Below are 18000 nucleotides of genomic sequence, written 5' to 3'. Positions count from 1 at the left end.
GGGGCTTTACTCAAGGCCCAGGACTCAGCTTCAGGACAGTAGGAGAAAGCGGTCCTCCCTGCCTTCTCCCACCACAACCTCCAGCCAGGAGAGGTGCGAGGAGGGGCAAGGTTCCCCATTCACACTCCACATCCTACTCCACACCTGTGTGCAGCTCCGAAACCCTGCCCTCCCCTGATCCTCACTCCACCAGTCTGCATCACAGGGTCCTAAAATGAGGAGCTGTCGGCCACCTGTGAATTTTGTTGGACTTTACTTCCACCTTTGGTCTGTATGTTTTTATTACGAAGCACAGCATCAATCAGAAGAGTTGAGCATTTTCTGATCCACCAATCACAGGCTACGGCTAAAGTATTTATAACCTATCACTGTAGCTCTCAAGAATGGACTGCCCTGTTTAAGAAAGAAGTACCCTGGCTTGGAGCATTAATGGTGGACTTAACTATACTCATTCAGCTTTCACTATTAAAATAAAGTAACAGAATTGGTAAGTGTTTCTGATCAAAGAACTGAAGGGGGTCTTGAAGAAATGAATGTCAATATTTCATTTCCCAGAAAACACAGGGCCACTTTAAAGCACTGCTCCTGGGAGAGCATTTACACTCCAAAAGTGCAAGGGAGCTGTTCTCTGCTCCCCATGCATGAGTCCTGATGCAGAGAACCAGGAGAAGGAACACACACCACCCTCTGTCTTTCTCAAGTTGTCTTCTAGTCAAGCACAGCCAGCTCTAAAACTGACCTTAAAACACAAGGCAGAAGTGAGTCTCAGGACAGCTCAAGAAGGCAAGGCTGCCCTTTTCAAATGTCTTCCTTCTCCCAAGTAGAAAAAAAGAGGTGGGCTTTACCTGTAAGATGCTTACAGAAAGAAACATGGCTAACCCCAGATGGCCACGGGTGAGAGGACACCATGGGCACCTAGTCACCAGCTGTCATGATGAAAGGGCAGTGTGGGGACATCCTTGCTGCGAGGGAGGCACTGTTGAAACAGGCAGGACCACTGCAAAGGTGTTTTCCTAAGTAGATACAAATTACTGAGGCATTTCACCTAAAAGGCTACAACCATGAACCACCTTTTCAAAACTAACAACTAAAACTCAGCCATATTTTCCACCAAAAGGTCAAAACACACATAACCATCAACACAGAGCCTTCTAGCAAACACCAATCACTGCACATTCTTTAGTGCCCAGAGGTTGGCAAGGACACCTCACAAATTCTTGGGTGCTTCTCTCACATCTCCTCTTTTCCTCCTCAGAGCTGGGCAGTCCCTACTGCCAACCCAGAGTCACTGTTTCTGGCTCTCATGTCGCCCCGCTCTTGCCCCAGTGAAGCAGATCCCAATGTGTGACCAGCAGCCCTGAGACCCATGGGCAATGACAAGAAAACGTGCTCCTCAGAGGCTGCAGCTCTTTGCACTGACCCTCAGCTCTTCCCAACAAGCAGGAGAGGACTAGAGGCAGGGCCATGCTTTCCTCCCTCATCCACTACTACTGCCACTCCACGGTAGCAGCACAGCTGCTGCACACATCACTAGTACCAGAGAGGAGTGCTCAGAAGCCCAGCACTTCAGCCCAGCGTTCAGTGGGAGGGCTCCTGTCTGAGCACTCCCAAACAAAAGCAGCTTGGCATGTGATACCGGGCAAGAGATCACCGGTGAAACCTCAGGGGCCCCAAAGAACTCAGGGTGACAAAGCAGAGGGAGTGTAGAGAAGGAAGAGGCTGAAGCAGATTCTGCACTAAAAGCATCCCCTGCACATGTGTTGGGCTCCACATCCCACCACCTCCTGCACCCCAGACTCCTGGCTGGGAGTGTCACACTGACCTCAGGGGATGGCAACAACAAAAGCCTAAGGCCACACTCAGGACCAACCTGGAGTTGAAACTGCTCCAGCATCTGAGCACTAACTCTGACTTTAATAGCAGCAGGAAGCCCAAGCTTTCCATCCAGACTTCCCCACCTGGGGGGGAGGGGGGTGCCCAGCCTGGACCTAACCTGCACAAGGAGGAGGATGCTCTCTGGCCCACCACAGCAGCCCTGGATTAACAATGAGGCAGCTGAGTTCAGCGAGGGCCCTGCCACTCAAAGGGGCAGGCTCCGACACTGGGGAGCCCTCAGAGCAAGCATGACCCCGTGCTGCCCGAGCTAAGCAGGGGCAGCAGCGCAAGACAGCCTCCACGAGAAGCCCCTGGGCGAGCAACTCAGAAGCGCAGACAGGCATCAAGGCCGCGAAGCAGGAGCAGCCGGCCCGAGCCAGGGTGGCCCAGCGGCCTCGCTGGCTCACCGGACACCCAGGCTGGCCTCCGCACCTGGGCAGAGGCGCCCCTCAGCCGGCAGCCGCGGGCAAGCCGCGAGGCAGGCGGCCCGGGCACAGCCCCAGAACGCAGCCCAGAACTTCCTGGATCGGCGGCCGCCCGACCCGCCCTCCCCTCCCGCCCCGCGCGTCCACTCACCTGGGGGCAGCTGGAAGTTCTGGATGTTGGTCGGGTTCTGCGGCGGCTGCGGCAGGCGAGGGGCCAACACGGTGGGCGTCAGGGTGGCCCGGATCCCGCCGGTGGCGGCCGAGGGTGTCCGCGGCAGGCTGGGGGTCGCCGCGCCGGCCGCGCCTTTGGACAGCCCCGCCGGGGGTCCAGGGGCTGGCGGCGGGCCGCCGGCGGGCCCCGGCAGCGCCCCTTGCATCGCAGGCCCGAGCAGCACGCCGGCCGCCGCGCCCGCCGCCGCCGGCCCCGCCGTCTTGGGCGGCTCGGCCTTGGCCCCCTGCGCGGGCGCGCCGGGCCCCGGCTGGCCGCTGAGCCCCGCGGCGCCCCCGGCGGCCGGGGCGGGGGCGGGGGCGGGGGCGGCGCCGGCCCCGTTCTGTGCGGCGGCGGGCGCGGGGGGCGCGGGCGCGGCGGGGAGGCCGGGCGGCCGGGCGGGTGCGGCGGGCGCGGGGGGCGCGGGCGGCGGGGGCGCGGCGGGCGCGGGCGCGGCGGGCGGCGAGGGCGCGGCGGGCGCGGGCGCGGGGGCCGCCTGGATGACGGAGCCGGCGGCGGGCGGCGGCGCGGGCCCGTTGTTGACCGGGCTGACAGCAGGTGCGGCGTGCGGCGCGGTGGGCGGCGCGGCGCTCCCATTCAAAGTTTGCGCGGCGCCGGGGCCGGGCGGGCCGGGCTTGGCGGCGCCGGGGCCGGGGCCGGGGCCGGCGGGCGGGGCGGCGGCGGCGGGCTCGGGCCCGGCGGCGGCGGCGGCGGCGGCGGCGGCGGCGGCCGGGCAGGGCCCCGCGCTGGCCTCGGGCGGCGGCCTCAGCTTGGCGGGCGCCGGCGCGGGCCCTGCGGGGACAAGCGGGCGGCGTGGTGAGCCGGGGCCCGCGCGCCGCGGCCCCCCGCCCGCCGGCCGCGCTCTACCTGCGGGGGGCGGCTCCGGCGCCGCTGCGGGCGCGCCCTCGGCGGGGGCGGCCGGCCCTGCGCCCGCGGCTCCGGCCGGGCTGCCGCTCACAACATGGTTCCCGAGCGCGCCGGCGGCCGCGGCCCGCAGCTCGGGCGCGCGCGGCGCGAGGTGGTGGTGGTGGGCCGCGCTGGCCGCCAGCTGCGACTCGAGCGAGCCCACCAGGTCGCTCACCACTTTCTCGTCCACCTCGCTGTTGAAGAAGACCTCGTCCAGCAGATCCGAGCCCGCCGCCATCTTTCCTCCTCGCCGCCGCCGCCGCCGCCGCTCGGCCGAGCGCGCCTGGGCAGGAGGAGGTTCCAGCGGGGCGCGGGGCGGGCGGGGGGCGGCGCGCGGGGCGGGCGGGGGCGCGGCGGGGGACGGGGGGAGGGGCGCCGCACTGCGCAGGCGCCGCGGCGCGCGCCGCCCCCGCCCGCGCCCTGGCGTCTCTGATTGGCTGCGGCGCGGGCTTAAAAGGTGCGGCCAATGGCCGCGAGCGCCAGAGGCCGGGCGCGGGCGCGGGATGTGGGTATGGGTACCGGTGTGGGAACGGGTGCGGGAGCGGGCGCGGGCTGGCGGGTGCGGCGGCGGCGGCGCTCGGGGCTGGCGGTCGGGGTACAGGCGGCGGGTTTGCTCTTTGTCTCCGCCGCTCCAAAATGGCTGCGGCGAGCCAGGCGGAGGACACCGCCGGACGACGTGGGCTCCCGCCGAGCGCCGGTAAGCGCAGCGCCTGCACCAGCCGCGCCCGGAAGCCGTCTTCTGCCCTTTATTTCTGTTTGGGGGAGGGAATGGTAATAAATCGTCTAAACCGAAGTGTGCACGCACCTAGTCTCTACCGCTCTTCGGGCTGCACCGCACTCTCCCCTTCTGGCCGGCGGGTGTTTTAAGCATTTGACGGTGTCATCGACACTGCCGTAGGTTTTCTTTTCTCCGCCCCTCCCCCACTGGAAATGCCCAGAAGCCGTGTCCAGAAAGGCCCCAGGCCCGGACCTCCCGGTCCCTAAGGCCCGGGGTCGTGCCGGGAGCACAGCGGGCGGGCGGGGCTGCAGACCTTAGAGGGACTGCTGCGCTCCTAAGGGGCGCCTCGGCGCTGTGCGTGATCCTCCCGCAGCCTTCCCAACCGCTTGATACCTGCAGTGCACGACCCTCCCCACCGCCCCACACCCCCCCCCCTTCTCTTGACACCGATGTCCCTAAGGAGCAGCACAGATTGGAGCCTAGGAAAGGTGTTTGGGATAAATCCTATAAGGTATCAACGGGAATTTCGTATTTGAACGTTAGCCTCCAGAGGACCGGAATGTACATGAGTATAGCAGGCTGGGTGTGAGGAAGCTGGGTTCGCTGGGAGCGAGCGGGAGGGCGCTGTGCCCCACTCCAAGGGCACCTTAAGCTCAGCGTGGGCATGGCTTGAATCTTCCAACAGTAGCAAAAAAATGGAGTTGAATGTAAAATCTGTTTTTTGGTTTTGTTTTTTGCAGTGCTGGGGATGGAACCCAGGATCTGGTTCCTGGTAGGCAAGTACTTTATCACTTTACCCAGCCCCAAACCTCAGAATTTTTAAATGTTGACTAATTAGAAAATTTTAAAGTAGGTCAAGCCATTAGCAGCAGGCTGCCATCAGCCCCTGAGCACCTTGGGTAGTGACCGACTGTACAGCTGTGTATGTCCCTCAAAACTCTCAGGTAGGACTGGGGCAGAAAGCTGGACTCCAGGTGAAAGAAACCTAGATTCCCAGGCCTCCAGCCCCAAGGCCCATGTAACTTTGGGGGTTCCCACCACTCACATTCCTACCTGCACATCTGCTACTGAAGTCTTTTTTATTATTATTATTATTTTTAGTTGAGATGGACACAGTACCTTTATTTATTTAGTTATTTTTATGTGGTGCTGAGGATTAAACCCAGTGCTTCACGTGAGCTAGGCAAGCGCTGTACCACAGAGTTACAACCCCAACCCTCCTGCTGAAATCTTTCGGAGTCAGCCACAGAGTGGTGGCTGCTGGGTCCTCCAAAGGCCCTTTGAGGAGCCCTCTGCCTCTTATGATCCTGAGCCCCTGCAGGCCGGGCTCAGCCTCCTGCACCATGCACTTGCTCATGTCACTGCCAGTGCTCTCGGGAGCTCCCCACAGCCCACAGCTTCAGCAAATGTGGCAGAGATAAGGATCCATGTCCACTCATCCCTTGCAGAATGGTCCTGTGCACCAAAAGTATTTGGGCAACATAGGACCCATGGCTCAGGCAGTTGTACAACTACTGTTTTCAAGAGCACTGCCCACCTTTAGGATGAGGTAGGGGTGGGAGTGGCCAGGAAATCCTGAGGCTCCTTCCCTCAAGACTTCCCACAAGACTTCACAAGAGCATTCGACACACAGCTGCTCAGCCCTGGCCACCCTGGAGACTCAGGAAAGGTTTCTGTTTAAGTGTATGGTCTACAGACTGATACCTGCTGCTCACAACCTATGTATGGTTTCCATGTTGCCACAAGCAGTTATGACTTCTGTAGTATGAAATTTGAAGTCCTGCCCAGCATAAAGAGAAAGGGGGGACTATAACAATTGGAAACTCCCAGCACTACATGGAATTGTGGAAGAAAATCTGGGATGAGGGAGAGTGGCAGACCACAAAACTGTACAGACGAGCAGGTGGCCAAAGCAGCAGCTTCCCGAGCCAGCAAGTCTGTGGGTCTTTTAAATTCAGTAAGCAGCATCGCTTTTCCATAAAAATAGAACATCAGACACACTTACATTTAGAAATAAATATAACCTCAGTGAGTGATTCCACGGTGCTCTGAATGCTGAAGCCCTTCATCATACCACAGGCCTTCTGTTAATGGTGTGTATGTTGGGGGGGTGGGTTGGACCAGAGTCGCTTTACCACTGAGCACCATCCCCAACCTTTTTTTTTTTTTTTTTTTTTTTTTTGGCAGTGCTAGGGATTGAACCTAGGGCCTTGTACATGCCAGGCAAGCACTCTACCAACTGAGCTATATCCTCAGGCCCCCCCCCCGTTTTTTTTATTTATTTATTTTTATGTGGTGCTGAGGATCAAACCCAGTGCCTCACACATGCTAGGCAAGTGCTCTACAACCTAGCCACAACCCCAGCCCTTTTTATTTTTTATTTTGAGATAGGATCTCCTTCGATTGCAAGAGGCTGGCCTTGAACTTGCATATCCTCTTACCTCAGACTCCCAGGTCATGGGGATTACAGGTATGGCCACTGCACCCAGCTCCCACATGTATTTTTGTTTAAAGGACATACAGCCAGGTGGCAGCTGGAGGACTGGGGTTGGTTCCCAGGGTTCCACTTCCTGGGTGACCTCACTAGCCCTTCAGGCAGCCTTTCTTAGCTATGTAGACTCAGAGGGACATGAGCGTGGTCAGTGGACACACATCCAAGGGACTCGCTCATGAGCGCATACCTACTGTGCCAACACAGGTGTACACATCTGTTAGCACTGCCATAAATTATCCCAAATCTCTCTCACAGCTCTGAAAGCTGAGTCTGAAATCAGGCTGTGGACAGAGCTGCACTCCCTCTTGAGGCAACAAAGGAGGGGGTCCTTCCTGCCTCTTCCAGCTTCGGGTGGCTCCAGGGGGTCCTTCCTTATATGTCAGTACCCTCTCCCTTTTTTGCCTCCTAGGTTACCAGTACTTCTCTTATAGGGACACCTGTCCTTGAATTTGGGACCTAAATCCAGAATGATTTTGAGAGGTCTTTACTCATTACATTTGCCAAGACCCTACCTCCAAATAAGGTCCCTTCTTTTGTTTGGGGTGGATATGCATTGGAGGGAGGGGACATGACTCAGCCCTGTACGCCTGATTCCCAGTCTGGTCACTCCTGCAGAGAAAGCCCTAGAGAGCCTGACCAGACCTTCAGCTGAGGACACAAGCCCAGGAGCTGGGAGGGGACCCAGCAGCCTGACCTGAGGGACAGGGAAGAGCCTGGCAACGATAGATCTGCTCAGCCAGGACTCCTCACCAGGGACAAGGCTGAGGCCCAGGAGTCTGGAGAACCAACCACCGAATACCCCTACGAGCCATTCGCAGGAGAGGGAACCAAAGCCTGAGGAGGTTAAGTCCTTGGCCTGTGGTTGCATTCTTGGTAGGGAGAGAAGCCAACATTCAGACCCTCAGGCTGCCAGGCCCCCGAGCTGATCAACCCCTCCATCCCCTCCTGAGACAGATGGGACCTCCCAAGCAGACTGTGGGTGAGCCTCAGCAATACCTGGAGAGCCTCTTGGCTAACTTCCGCCAAGAGCAGTCATAGCCTCGCGGCTGGGCTTCACAGAAAGGAGCTTGTGGGAATTTCAGGAGGCACTACCATCTCCTGCCAGCGCTCTGGAGAGTCAGACTTCCTGAAGGTCTCCCTCCCAGAATGCCAAAGAGACAGGCCTTAGATCCAGGGGAGCAACTGGGTGGCTTCTCACCTCCACCCTTCCTGGAAGGTGCAATGCTCTGGACTTTCCTAAAGCGAAATGCCCCTCAGGTGGGTCTTTAGAATTTCTTTTTGCATTGGTTAATTCCTAAAATAACTTGCCCACCTTCAGGTCACATCTCAATTTGTAAAACCCAAATTCCAGCCAGGTGCAGTGATGCCCACTATGATCCCAAGGACTCCATTTCAGAGGCCGAGGTAGGAAGATCACAAGTTCAAGGCCAGCCGGAACAACTTAGCAAGGCTGTGTCTTAAAATAAAAAAGTATAAAAAAATGGCTAGAAATGTAGGTCAATGGTGGAACACTTCCCTGGTATGCATAGGACACAGGATTCAACTCCCAGTACCAGGGAAAATTTCATTTTGTGAATTTTTCATGAATCTTTTTCATATTTGGGGAGAAAATACATATATATATATATATATATATATATATATATATATATCATATTTAGGAGAAAGAACTCTATTACTGTATTGAATGGGTAGACCCCTCTAGGTATTCAGTTCTCTTCTCTAACATCTCCCAATGATGCTTTTGTTTTTGTTACTGAGGACTGAACTCAGGGGCACTCTACCACTAAGCCACACCCCCAGCCCATTTCATTTTTCATTTTGAAACAGGGTCTCAACAAGCTGCCAGACTGGCCTTGAACTTGTGATCCTCCTGCCTCAGACCCTGGAGTAGCTGGGGTTACAGGTGGGGGCCACCAGGCCTTGCCATTCAATCATATTTTACAATTCTCTGACTGTCAGTCTTTTCATTAGTTTTATGTCGCAGTATTTGGTTTTTGATATTCTTATAGGGGGTCTCTTAATTTAAAAGTTTCATTTTTTTTCCTTTTAGTTGATATTTAGTGGTCAGCATCTGATATCTCAACTTATATGTCTCAGCAATGCCTACTAACAAACTTTACAATGACAGCACTTATGGTTTGGTGCACCTTTCAAAGCAACTTCAGTGAAACTCATGTTTTTCAGGAGAGTAGGTGTGTTAGCTGTCACTATAGCAAAGTACCTGAAAAAAATTAGCTTATAAAAAGAAAAGGGGGGCTGGGGATGTGGCTCAAGCGATAGCGCTCCCCTGGCATGTGCGGGGCACTGGGTTCAATCCTCAGCACCACATAAAAATAAAATAAAGATGTTGTGTCCACTGAAAACTAAAAATAAATATTAAAAATTCTCTCTCTCTCTCTCTCTCTCTCTCTCTCTCTCTCTCTCTCTCTAGAAAGGAAAAAAGAAAAGAAAAGGGTTATTTTTGCTTGTTTGGGAGGTTTTAGCCCCTGACTGGTTGGCCCCGTGGCTTTGGGCCTATGGTGAGGCACTGATCATGGCAGAAGCATGTGGCCGAGCAGAACCACTCACTTGTGGCCAGGAAGCAAAAGAGAAGAAGGGGGAGGACTGGGGTTTTGCAGTCCCCTCAGAGGGCACCCTGCCAACGCCTGAGGCCCTCTCTCTAGACCCACCTCTCAAAGACTGCACCACCTCCTGAAAGCACCATGCCAGGGACCAAATCCTAACACATGGGCCTTTCAGGGACCTTTCAGATCTAAACCATAACCCTGATTTCAGGTGTGGGTTTTTTGTTTGTTTTTTAGTACCACTGATTGAACTCTGACACTCAACCACCGAGCCACATCCCCAGCCCCCCTTTTCTTTCTTGTATTTTATTTAGAGACAGGGTCCCACTGAGTTGCTTAGCATATTGCTTTTTGCTGAGGCTGGCTTTGAGCTCACGATCCTCCTGCCTCAGCCTCCTGAGCCGCTGGGATTACAGGAGTAAGCCACTGCACCCAGCTTAAATTTTATTTTTTTGACATAGGTTCTTGCTTAGTCAAGGCTGGCCTGGGACTTGCAATCCCCCGGCTTCAGCCTCCCAAGTCTCTGGAATTACAGGCGTGCGCCACCATGCCCAGCAGCAAAATGAATGTTTAAATCCCAGCTGTTTGTTGTTTTTTTCTGGATTTTGTCCACGAGTTTGAGCTTCTATTTCCAGGATGGTAGACTCCTGAACTCGCTCTCCTTCGGGTAGTGCCACAAGCCAGGCAGCACGCAGACCAGCATGAGCTGTGGTCACAGGGAGTGAGCACAGGCTCAGACTCTGGAGAGGAGCCAGCACTAGGAAGCAGGGCAGGGCCGGTGAGCCACCTGTGTCTGAGGTCAAGACCCAGGCCAGACCATGAAGGGCAGGTAAAACTCCAGCAAAAACCTGAAGTCATCATAGCCTGAGGAGCTGGAAGGCAGAGTGAGGCAGTGACACCTCTGGAAGGCAAGGGGCATCCCAGAGAAGGGGAGATCCATATCAGATGATAACTCTTGCCTCGGTCTTTAGTTGACCTCTGAACCACGGTCAGCCAGACCCCAAACAGCCTGGCCAAAGGACAGAGTGTGCTGGGCACAGTGGCGTATTCCTGTAATCCCAACAATTTGGGAGGCTGAGGCAGGAGGATCGCAAGTTTGAGGCCAGCCTGGGTAACCTAGTGAGGTCCTGTCCCAAAAAATAAATCAAGTGGGGATGCAACCCAGTGGTAGAGTGCCCCTAGGTTCAACCTCCAGTACAAAAACACAAAGTTCCCCAAGGATAGAGTGTGGTCTGCGTCCCATCAAGTCAATTGCCAACTAACACAAAAAATCAGCACTATTTTAAAAGAATGCAGACTTACCACAAATGTCAAGGACACAATCCAAAGTCAACCAATATTAAAAGAAAATAATGTTATTCATTCTCAAAAAAAAGAAGGCTGGAGATCGACCCTGACAGGACCCAGATGATGGAGTTAACAAGCTGGGATGTCGAGGCAACCCCATGACCGTGCCCACTGGTGTGCAGAACATAGGCTTTCAACAGTGGATAGATGGGGACAGTCACGGCAGATCACAGGAACCACAGGTCTGAATGGAGGTTCTGGAACTGAAAATGAAAATGTTTTCAATGAAAGTTGACTGAACTAAGAGCAGGGCAGGGATCACTCAGTGAACTTGACCGTGTCTCAGTAGAACTTGTCCAACCTAAAGGAGGCGGCTGTGGGGCAATATCACATGCCTGTGTGTGACACATTTTATAAAGAGAGGAGAGAAGAAATGGGGTGGGGAAAGGTATCTGGAGGAAAAAATGACTGGAACTTCCTACATGTGGTGAGAAACATGAACTTACATATGTAAGAAATTCTGGGGCTGGGGACAGAGCTCAGCTGGTAGAGTGCTTGACTCACATGCACAAGGCCCTGGGTTCAATCCCCAGCACCACAAAAGAAAAAGAAAAATGCTGTGATCAACTCAAGGAGAACCAAGTGTAGGTACATCATAGTCAAATTGCTGGAAAGCAAATACGAAATGAAAAATTTTTTTAAAAAGAGCCCTAGAAAAACAACACATGGCATGCAGGGGTAGAGGCTAGAACTGGCTGACTTCTCAGAAACCATGGGAACCAGGGCTGGGCAGGGGCTCAGCGGTAGAGCACTTGCCTAGCACGTGCGAAGGCCCTGGGTTTGATCCTCAGCACCACGTAAAAATCAATCAATCAATAAATAAAGTGAATAAATAAATAAAGGTATTTGTCCTACTGCAACTAAAACATAAATATTTTAAAAATCAATAAATGGGATGGACTCAAACTAAAAAGCTTCTTCTCAGCAAAAGAAATAATCCATGAGGTGAATAGAGAGCCTGCTAATTGGGAACAAATTCTTACCACACGCACATCAGATACAGCACTAATCTCTAGATATAAAGAACGCAAAAATCTTAACACCAGAAAAACAACCCAATCAGTAAATGGGCCAAGGTACTGAACAGAGACTTCTCAGAAAGTGATACACAACCAATCAACAAATACTTGAAAAATGTTCAACATCTCTAACAATTAGAGAAATGCAAATCAAAACTACTCCAAGACTTCATCTCACTGCAGTCAGAATGGCAGCTGTTAAGAATGCAAACAACAATAAGTGTTGGCGAGGATGTGGGGGAAAGGCGCACACAGACACTGCTGGTGAGACTGCAAACTGGTGCAGCCAATATGGAAAACAGTATGGAGATTCCTTGGAAAACTGGGAATGGAACCACCATTTGACCCAGCTATCCCACTCCTTAGTCTAAACCCAAAGGATTTAAAATCAGCATACTACAGGGCCACAGACACAACAATGTTTACAGCAGCACAATTCACAATAGCTAAACTGTGCAGCCAACCTAGATGCCCTTCAGTGAATGAATGGATAAAGAAAATGTGGCATATATACACAATGGAATGTTACTCAGCAGTAAGAGAGAATAAAATCATGGCATTTGCAGGTAAATGGATGGAGCTGGAGAATATAATGCTAAGTGAAGTTAGCCAATCCCCCCCAAAACAAATGCCGAATGGTTTCTGATATAAGAGGCTGACTCATAATATGCTGCGGGGGGGGGGGGGTGATTAAACGAACTCTAGATAGGGAAAAGGGAGGAAAGGGCGGGCAGGGGCACAGGGATGGGAAAGACGGTGGAATGCGATGGTCACCTAAGCACATGGATGAAGACACCAAGGATGTGACTGTGTGCAACCAGAGGTATGAAAAATTGTGCTCTATGTGTATAATAAGAATTGTGATGCATTCTGCTGTCATGTATAACAAATTAGAATTTAAAAAAAAAACCACAGGAACCAGAGGAGAGGGAACAGCCCCTTGGAGTATCGGAAGGTGTCCAGTCGGCCAAACGGTGCCAACTGTCTCAAGAACAAGGTGATAAGGACCTTGTTGGGTAAAAGGAAAGGGGATTTATCCAGCAGACCCATTTACAGGAAGTGCTAAGGGGCTGTTTAGGCTGAAGGAAGACGACGGCAGGGAGAAGTTTGCCCTGGTGGAGTCCAACCCCGCACTGGGCACTCCTCTGCTCCTCTCCTATGCGGTGTTCGGTGAGGTGGACCAAATGCTGGGCCATGGGACAGGTCTCAGTAGGTCTGAAAGGACTGAAATCATACAGAATACACCCCTGGTGCTGAAATTAAATCAATAATACCAGGATAACTAGGAAAGCCTCAAGTATTTGGAAATATCCAGCAACTTGTGGGTCAAAGAGCTTACAAAAGAAATAGAAAATACTTCGAATTCTGTAAAAATAACATCAAAATTTGGGGGATGCAAGGAAAGCATGGGCAGAAGGAGTTTCGACTTGAGCTGATTATGGCTAGAAGTCAACCTGCCAGTTCTAAAGTTCTTACAGGAGTGCCAAGGGTCGAGTTCAGTTGAGGTAATCCTGAACCCAGCTGATCACTGGTAGTAACGTGTCACAACAGCAGAATCACCAGATGGCTCGGCACTGGTGAGGGAGTAGGTGAGCAGACCAAGGGAGTAGAACAGAATCCAGAAAAAGACACAGGTGCCACCATCAGTGAGGACGGCCTTCAGTGATTGGTGCTGGGTTGACTGGAGGCCCACGGGGGAAAGGAACAAATCTGGACCACACCTCACAAACAGGAAGGGTCGACCCCAGCTGAACTCAAGATCTAAGTGTGAGAGAAAAATAACAAAACTTAGAAGGAAGTCTGTTTATAATCTTGGAAAAGGTGAAGATCTTTAAATGTAAGCACAAAAAAAAAATGTGCTTTCCCACGTAAAGGAAGAAATGGAATTGCATGACATTAAGGATGTCTCATAGGGCTGGGGACATAGCTCAGTGGTGGAGTGCTTGCCGTGCATGCACTAAGCCATGGGGTCAATGCCAGTACCACAAAAAATGATAATAATAACTCATAGAAGATGTGATTAGCAAGTAGCCAGGTGCAGTGGCACATGCCTGTAATCCCAGCAGCGAGGGAGGCTGAGACAGGAGGATCGAAAGTTCAAAGCCAGCCTCAGCAATGGCGAGGCGCTTAGCAACTCGTGAGACCCTGTCTCTAAACAAAATACAAAATAGGGCTGGGGATGGGGCTCAGTGTCTGAGTGCCCCTGAGTTCAATCCCTGGTACAAAAAAAAAAAAAAAAAAGATTCCCTCAGTGCATGGGAGGCAGCCACAGGTGGGAGAAGACAGTGCAGAGAATGGGCAGAGTCCGAAGCGCTCACAGAAGAGGGCATCAGAGACCCCATCTGCCACCAGGGAAGTGTGAGTTGAAACCACTGCAGCCCCTCCAGAATGGCCAAAGGGAAGGGACTGCCCGTCCCTCGTGTTGGTGGGATGAAGAGCAATACTGACGGCCACAGACTTGTTTCCACACTCTGAGCTGTATAATTGCTCAGCGTCTGGACCAGCAGTCACCCCCAAACGTGTGCTCCACAGAAGCGTACCCTGCGTGCCAGGGAGCCAGCCAGGATGCACTCATGGACCCCGCTTCGCAGCCTCTCCAGACACCCAGACCTCCACAGCCTCAAAGCAGGCAGGTGGCCACTGGCAGCCATTGTCGTACCCCATTTCCCTGATCAGCCCCCTTAGCGGGACGCCCGCAGCCTTGGTTTCAGGACCAGCTCACTCCACCAGCTGCCATGTGCTCAGGGCTCATGCGAACTGGCCGCACGAGTTGGCATCTCTTGACTTTTCCAGGCAGACTGATGCTCCTTGGACGTATGCAGCACGTATCTCGTGTTTTCTCATCCACTCACCCCTGATGGACACTTGGGTGGCTCCCACCTCTTGGGTTTTGGCACCTCTGATGAACAGTCAGGCGCAGGGGTCCAGTGGGAGCTTAGTAACCATCTAAGGAGGCCGAGGAGAGCTCTGCCTGCCCATGGGCTGCTTTCCTTGGTGTGAGCATGCCTACCGTGGCTGACTTCAAGCTGACCCATGATGTCATGGAACATGTGTTAGTCAGCTTTCCATCACTTGTGACGATGAACCCACGATTGGGTGAGTCCACTAATGAGGTCGGAGCCCTCATGATACAGCCACCTCCCCAAAGCCCCTCCTCTGGACATGGCTGCACTGGAGACCAAGCCTTCCTCACGCGAGCCTTAGGGGTACGTTCAGATCAACCACACAGTGTGGAATCGGGAAGAGATGCCCAGGTGGTTCTGGTCAACTGGATGCAGTGTGTGTGCCACGGAATTATCCTTTGTTCCTTAAAACCTGGCCCCACTCTGAAAGCACACAGGAAAGTCTACATAGGTGTCTCTTTCCTCCAGGAGATGCAGGAGGACATGGCAGGGGTGTAGCCAGGACCAGCTCAGCACAAGTGAGAGGGTGGGCTCCCGTGGGTTGAATAGTGCCCCCAAAGATATGTCCAGGGAGGGGAAAGGGGAGCTAGTGTGCACTGGGGACAATTTCAGCCTCACAAGGCGAGAAGGGCTCTGGAGGTGGCGACAGTAGTGGTTGCTCAACATGGTGAATCTACTCACTGCCACCAAACTGCTTGGACTGGAATTCCGTCACACCTGCAGGGACGGCTGTACCACGCATGTGGCAAGAGGTGGGAAGAGGGGTACAGCCATTCAAGAAATAGGGGGCGAGGTGCCTCAAAAAGCCAAAGTAGAGCCACCGTGTGAACCAGCTGTCCACCTCTGGGTGTGCATCCCAGGAGATGGAAAGCACATGTCACATAGACGTCTGCCCCATGTTCACGCACCCTTGTGCACAGTCGTGAAGATACATACAGAACAGCCTAAGTGTGCACCCACGGAAAAATGGGCAAAAAAACATAGAACATCTGCACCACGAAGTACTATGCAGCCCTAAGAAGGAAGGAGATCCTGTCACTGGAGACAGCGTGCTGAGTAAAAATAAGCCAGGCACAGAAGGACAGACACCACACTGTCCACTTAGATGTGGAATCGAAACACATCAAAATCCCAGAACAGTGAGTGGTAGTTCCCAGCACCTGGGGTGGGAAGGTCACACCGTTTCATTTAATTAGGAAGAATAAATTCTGGTGACTACAGTTAATAATAATACGTGGTGTATTTCAAAATTGCCACGAGAGTGGATTTTACCTCAGGAAATATGTGAGGAGATGGATGTGTTAACCAGCCTGACTTGAGCATCCCACCACGGACACACGTGTTGAAAAATAACATTGTGCCTCGTAAATACAGACGATCATTTGCCAACTAAGAATAAGATGATTTTACTGGTTAAGGGGTCGGTTTTGTGAGCTGCCAGGATGGAGCCCAGGGCCAGTGCACCTTGCACCTACCAGACAGGTGCTCTGTGCTGAGCCGCCTCCCAGCTCAAAGATGTGAGTGCCGTGTAGATTTCAGCACCGTTTTTAAACTTAGAAAATAAATACTGAGAGCTGAAGCAAAATAAAACAGGCATGAAAAAATAGACGCTTCTCAACTCCATTAAGTGGAGTATGTGGAGCAGTCCAGTCCACAGAAACCGAAATCGCGGTGGCTGCCAGGGACTGTGGAGACTAGGGAAGGGGCAGTGGGGTTCGGGGGTTTTGCAGAGGATTGGGTAATTGTTTTATGGTTTTTGTCTTTTTTTCCTAGTGCTGGGGATTGAACCCAGGGGTGCTCTACCACTGATCTGCATATGCCCTTTTTTTTTTTTTAATGGCTATTCCTTTTTTAAAAAAATATTTTTTTAGATGTTGATGGACCTTTTATTTTTATTCATTCTTATTATTTATATGTGGTGCTGAGAATCGAACCCAGGGCCTCACACATGCTAGGCAAGTGCTCTACCACTGAGCCACAACCCCAGCCCCACCCTTTGAGACAGGGTCTTGCTGAGTTGATCTCAAACTTGTGATCCTTCTGCCTCAACCTCCTGAGTAGCTGGGATTACAGACATGCACCACCCTGCCCAGCTCTGGGGATGGACCTTAATGGACGTAGAGCTTCAGTTTTGTAAGATGATATATACATTATTATTCATAACCTTACTTTTATATGTTATTTATTTATCTCTAAGTCTTAACTCCCTGTTACCTGTGAATGTGACCTTATTTGGAAATAGGGTCTTTGTAGATGTATTTAAGAATCAGGATCATTCTAGATTGAGGGTGGGCCCTAAATCCAATGGCAGGCGTCCGTACAGACCAAAGAGAAAAAGGGGCTGGAGTGTGGCTCAGCGGTGGAGCGATTGCATGAGAAGCCCTGGGCCCCATCCCAGCACTGCAACAACAACAGCAGAAAGACAGACTCTTGATACGGAAATGGCAGAGGGGGCCCCCACATGAAGACAGGGAGACGGTGTTTCCTCCAGCCAAGGCGTACCAACAGCTAACAGCAGCCACAGAAGCTGCAGGCACCTGGAACAGACCTTCCCTCAGAGCCTCTGAAGGAATCAACTCCTCCATTTTGGACTTTGGCCTCCAGAACTGTAAGGGAATTAGTTTCTTGTTTATGTTGAAAACTTTATTAGTTAATATGTAAGTGCTGCAACTACGTAAAATTGTAAGTAAATATTGGCCAGGTGCGGTGGCACACACCTGTGATCCAGCAGCTTGGGAAGCTGAGGCAGGAGGATCGTGAGTTCAAATCCAACCTCCGCAAAAAGCGAGGCACTAAGCAACTCAGTGAGACCTTGTCTCTAAATAAAACACTGGGGATGTGGCTCAGTGGGCAAGTGCCCCTGAGTTCAACCCCTGACACCAAAACTAAATAAATAAAGTAAATATTGCCTTTTGGTTGGAGATTTCTTGTGCACCGCTGACTCTGGGGACGGCTGCACCAGGCCACTGCGTCAGACTTCCGTCAGCTCCACACAGCTGCAGTCTATGTACTGTGCCCTGCACGGCCACCTACTCAGCCCAAGACTGGAAAGCAGTTCACACCACCAGAGGCTGAGCAGGAACGTCCACCCATGGAGACGGGAAGCCTGGAACGAGCGTCAGTCTGAGCTCCCTTGACCAGGCTTTCCCTGTGGTCCCAACAGACGGCACACCCAGTCACCTTGGTGGTGGCCGTCCCCTGGTGGGCTCTCCCTTCTTCCCTGCCTCACACCACCCATTCTTCAGTTGACACTCCCAAAGGAATCCTGTGGCTCAGGCTCTTTTTCTGGGGAGCCCAGGCCAGAGGTCGGGTGAGGACGAGTGGTGAAGACTAACCTGCGGACTGGAGGGCAGTGGGAAGGGCTCAGACGCTCCTCCGGCATCTGGAGTTTCGGGGTCCTTCAGACAAACAGACCAGCAGGAGACGCTGACCATCCAGCGCCACTACACAAGAGGGTGCCTTCTGAGAAACGCATCCCTGGGAATTTCACCCCGAGAACATCACAAACCTGGGTGGTCCGGTCAGCTCACACCAGACC

The 18000-nt window shown here is 53.0% G+C and overlaps 1 protein-coding gene across 1 annotated transcript in view; it reads right to left on the bottom strand.

Moving 5' to 3' along the window:
- TAF4 (TATA-box binding protein associated factor 4) overlaps positions 1-3721 on the bottom strand; it is a 69680-nt gene extending 65959 nt beyond the window's left edge. Inside the window, exon 1 of the mRNA XM_081292164.1 lies at positions 2452-3721. Coding sequence (XP_081148290.1) covers positions 2452-3652 — 1201 coding nt within the window. The 5' untranslated portion in view covers positions 3653-3721. The remainder of the gene's footprint in view (positions 1-2451) is intronic.
- Positions 3722-18000: the final 14279 nt, after the last annotated feature.

The sequence above is a fragment of the Spermophilus citellus genome (assembly GCF_964194105.1).
Source record: "Spermophilus citellus genome assembly, chromosome: 4".
Classification (NCBI taxonomy): domain Eukaryota; kingdom Metazoa; phylum Chordata; class Mammalia; order Rodentia; family Sciuridae; genus Spermophilus; species Spermophilus citellus.
This window is presented reverse-complemented; position numbering and strand designations above follow the sequence as displayed.